At 41.2% G+C, this 4,571-nt stretch overlaps 1 protein-coding gene across 1 annotated transcript in view; it reads left to right on the forward strand.

Moving 5' to 3' along the window:
- ATP13A5 (ATPase 13A5) overlaps positions 1–4,535 on the forward strand; it is a 138,978-nt gene extending 134,443 nt beyond the window's left edge. Inside the window, exons 29-30 of the mRNA XM_045287560.1 lie at positions 1,516–1,596; positions 3,555–4,535. Coding sequence (XP_045143495.1) covers positions 1,516–1,596; positions 3,555–3,815 — 342 coding nt within the window. The 3' untranslated portion in view covers positions 3,816–4,535. The remainder of the gene's footprint in view (positions 1–1,515; positions 1,597–3,554) is intronic.
- The last annotated feature ends 36 nt before the right edge of the window (positions 4,536–4,571 follow it).

The raw sequence follows: 4,571 nt of genomic DNA on the forward strand, positions 1-4,571 counted from the left end.
GAATTCATTCTATGGAAACTCCCTTTCCACCTGATTGACTACATGTGGAATGTGCTTATAGCATTGCTTGACATTCTGGAATAGCAACTAGAAAAATGTTTATCTAGACATGGGGACCACACTCTATGCCTAGCACTTGACCTAACAAAGTCGACACATATCATTTACCATTACTGTTACACATGGCATCACCATGAGTTGGAATTGACTGGATGGCAGTTAACACAACATTACAGGGATGAGTAAGGCATTATCATTGCTCTGAAATAATCCAGAAAACAGAAGAAAAGAAAATCACTAAGCAATTGACAGGTTCCTCTTTAGGCCAGTGGTCCTCAACCTTCCTAATGCTGCGACCCTTTAACACAGTTCCTCATGTTGTGGTGACCTCCCAACCATAAACTTATTTTTGTTGCTACTTCATAACTGTAATTTTGCTAGTTTTGAATTGGGCGACCCCTGTGAAAGGGTCCTTTGACTTCCAAAGGGGTCACGACCCACAGATTGAGAACCGCTGCTCTAGGCCAAGAGATGAAGAGTCTGCCTGGATGGGACTGGTGGTACTTATGAGAGAAAGATCCAGGCTCTCTACTATATTCTGACCCACTATTAAATCTAACCTTTCCACCACCCCACAACAACCCTTCCACCAGTCTGCTATGTTTCACAGCTCTGATAAAGGCTATCCTACTTGGTGGGGGTGGGGAAATGACAAGCAATTATTACTTTGAAATAACTCTCATCAAAATAGGGATGTATTGAAGTAGAGCACTATAGCGTATCTGTAGTCTTAGTCTTCCTGAGAGTTCCACACGCAGTCATCCTTATTCTACCCAGAAAAGCCAAAAAGGGACAGCCATGGGGGCATTTCTGCCTTCCTCCCTATTACGTCATTGTCATTCATGCCCAATGTGTATATTTCGATGTTAAAAGTAGGTCGGTTGAATAGTTGGAACTTCACCAAGCCTTTAGGGCTGTGAAGATTTGTTCAGAAAACATCAACCAGTTTCAATCAAAATAAATTTGTACCTCTGCCCCCCTTACGTTCCAGCCATGTGTCAACTTTAATTACGAGCGAGAGCGAACGAGCGAGAGAGTAAATTCCAGGCAGATTTTGCTTTCATAGACTTGGAAATAATATTATTGCACGAATGATTTAATCTTATACCCTCTCTTTTCTGCAAATGAAATAAACTTGAAGAGAGATACAACAGCTCCCACATCTCTTCTGCTCACATCCACCATCCGGACACGTTCACTAGATAGCCACTGGCAGGTGGAGGGAGGACAGGCCAAGATGCAGTCAGTTCTCATTTTTGTCCTGACCCTTCCATTTATTAATTGGCTTTGACTCCCCAAGCAGGACACTGCCCTGCAGTTTTATCATCTGTAAAGTGGAGAAAGTAATGCCCACCCTTCAAGTTCTGCAAAGCCCTTTAAGCATTAACTAAGGTAATTAATATGCATTTAAGTGCAAGGTATGCAAATCATACGATGCTACTTCTTTGTCAACAGTTCCTCCCAACCGTCACATCATGGAGGATTTCCGTTTTCGTAGCTGCCCTTGTTCAATTCTGTGTGGCCTTCTTTGTAGAGGTAAGCTAATTTCTGTGTGGTTCTTATTTTGGGGGGTGCGTGGGTAGGAACAAAGAGTTTTATTCCCAAAAGAAGGTAATTCTTTTAGATCAACCACTTTGGTCTCTAAAAATGATAGCTATTAAAGAGTTTATAAAAACACACACATTTTGTTTTAGTGAGAAATTACTTGATAATTTAGAGTTCTTTGAAAGCTATGTAGAAATGCTTCTGGTATTTTCAAAAGAGAAAGCCAAACATAGAAGAGTAACTAATTTGTCTCCATAGGGAGAGATTCTATTATCCTTCTCTGGCATTTTACATAACCTGCTAAAGACTAGAGGAGCCCTTGTGGCACGTGGTCACTGCAAGGTCAGCAGTTGGAAACCACCAGCAGCTCCACAGGAGAAAAGGGAGGCTTTCTACTCCCATAAAGAGTTACAGTCCCAGAAATCCACAAGGGGGTGGGGTACAGCTCTACCTTGTCCTATAGAGTCGCTATGAGTCAGCGTCTACCCGAGGGCAATGAGATTGCTTTCTTGGAGACTAGACCAGGTGATCCTTCACCTGGAAAGGTCAGTGAGCATTAACCTCAGCAGGAGAACCATCTGAAGACAGGTTTGCCTACGTAAGAGCGAAAGGACGCGGTGGTTCACTGGAGTCAACATCCACCTCTGGAATTGTTCGTTTGCAGTGTTTCTCTGTGTTCTGTGTCACGGGGTGATTTTCGTGACTCAGTAAAAGGCTCAAGTGCCATTTTTCTAAGGAAGCATTTTATATCCAAGCTTCCAAAAAAATATGAAAAAAAAAATTTTTTAATTCATAGAATTTTTAGGTATTAGAGCTGAAGTATACAGTCAATACCTTTTAAAAATAAAAATAAAAGTTTTTCACTCCAAGAAAAACACTTTGAGACAAGGATTTCCCACGCCACCCCTGGATTTAGTTAGGATTTTATCTGACTCCTAGTGACCCTCTCTCTACAACATAATTAACCCCTCCTCATCCTGCAGCACCCTCTTGACTGTCCTTATGTTTGAGCCCATTGTTGCAGCCCCGTGTCAGTTCATCTTGCCAAGCGCCTTCCTCTTGGCTTCTCCTCTTCTTGAACAAGCATAACGTCCCTTTCAGCCATTAGCCTCTCCTCGGAACTTGTCTGAAGTACACACGACAAACTCTCACCATCCTCACCTCTGAGGAGCATGCTCTGGCTGTACTTCTTCCAAGACAGATGTGTTTGTTCCTTTGGCAACTCACGTACTTTTGCTATTCTTCACTTGCACCACAATTCAAATGCACCGATTCTCTAAGTCTTCCTTACTCAATGTCCACATTTCATATGCATGGGAGGCAATGGAAAATACCATGACTTGGGTCAAATGCACCTTTGTCCTCAAAGTAACGACATAAAAATTACACATTACAGATTGTGTGATATTATTTGGGGGCTAATAAAAACAGAATACAAAATGTTACCACTCTATTATAAATGAATCTGTAAAACTTGTGCATGTATGTGGGCAAAGGATGAGGGAATTCATAAAAGTAGTAAGAACACTATTTGATTCCTAGGATTTATCCAGCCACTCAGCATTTATTTGGCACTTTCAATAGGGCAGGTGGCAGTAACAGGACTGAACAGTAATTTTCTTCTTCTTCTTGGTTTTGAGTACCTTGTGGTTGTTACCTTTCAGTCTGGTGGAAAGTCATTTTAAGTGATTTATTAGCCAGGATCTAGCTAAGAACTCTGTGGAAATGAAGTGTTTTCAGAACTCTGAGCACAACCCCTCTTCTGGTCTGGGGATGAGGCTTCCGAAGCTGCTGGGCTCACTGGGAGTAGCAGCAAGAAACTGTAGCACAAGCAACAAGCACATTTTAGGGATGGCCTGGGGAAACGGTGTGGTTTTAATGAAATTGGTGGCCCAGGAGAATATAGATGAAGATTTGATCTTTTGCTTTGTTTCCACCTGAATTTCCAGGACGCCATCCTTCAAAACCGACAGCTCTGGCTATTGATCAAGAAAAAATTTGGTTTCTATTCTAAAAGCCAATATAGACACTGGCAGAGAAAGCTGGCAGAAGACTCCATGTGGCCTCCCACAAACAGGACAGACTATGCAGGAGAGGGCAAAAATGGTTTCTACATCAACCTAGCCTATGAGAGCACTGAGCAGATTCCAAAAGAAAAACGGGAACTCAGAGATGAAACCACAGAACAGCATTTCTTAACCAGACTCTAATCAGAATTGTGGACCTCCATGCTTATCAGCATCACCATTCTTCAGAGAAACGACGACACGAGTGGAGGTGGTGGCTGACCCTTACCTAGTCTCTATCTGAGGACTCAAAGCCCAAGTATACCTACATCGAGGCTTGAGATAAAGGGCATTCAACATACTCATTTTTCTGTATCCTATAACATGAAGGGGGAAAAATCATTTCATGGATTACTTATTTCATTCATAACATGTCCTGTAAACTTTACTGACATTATATACTAATAGCCTGTTTAAATTGCACAGTGTAAGGCCATGAAATTAGTGATTTGAATATCAATAGAAGGTAAATTGAGTGAAAGTTTGGCCTTCACTAATATACATTGCTCATGTACAGAAATACAAGAATTCGGGAGAAAAAAAGAAACTCCCAATAAACTGTTTACAAGTTTACTTAAATCTGATATTCATTTGGGAAGAATATTTGTTTACATGTCTAAAAACTCTCCTATGTGCTCCATTCCCAACCCGCCATTTATTTTGAATCATCTGATAGAGAAACAAGAATGGTAACAACACTAACAGTAGATGGCTAGAGTTGTGGATGTGAAGAACAGTAGAGATTTCTATTAATTGCATATGATCTTGGTGGGAGCAGAGCTAATACCTCAGCCAACTTCACCAAAGTGGGTCATCTCCCAGAATATTATTTTGTTTCCAGTGAGCTAGAAGGTCCAGAGTAAATCAGAGAGATAATGGATTCAACTATGAAAACATTTT

This window comes from Echinops telfairi, unplaced genomic scaffold (genome assembly GCF_000313985.2).
Source record: "Echinops telfairi isolate 266 unplaced genomic scaffold, ASM31398v2 ScPeMD7_17;HRSCAF=63, whole genome shotgun sequence".
NCBI lineage: Eukaryota > Metazoa > Chordata > Mammalia > Afrosoricida > Tenrecidae > Echinops > Echinops telfairi.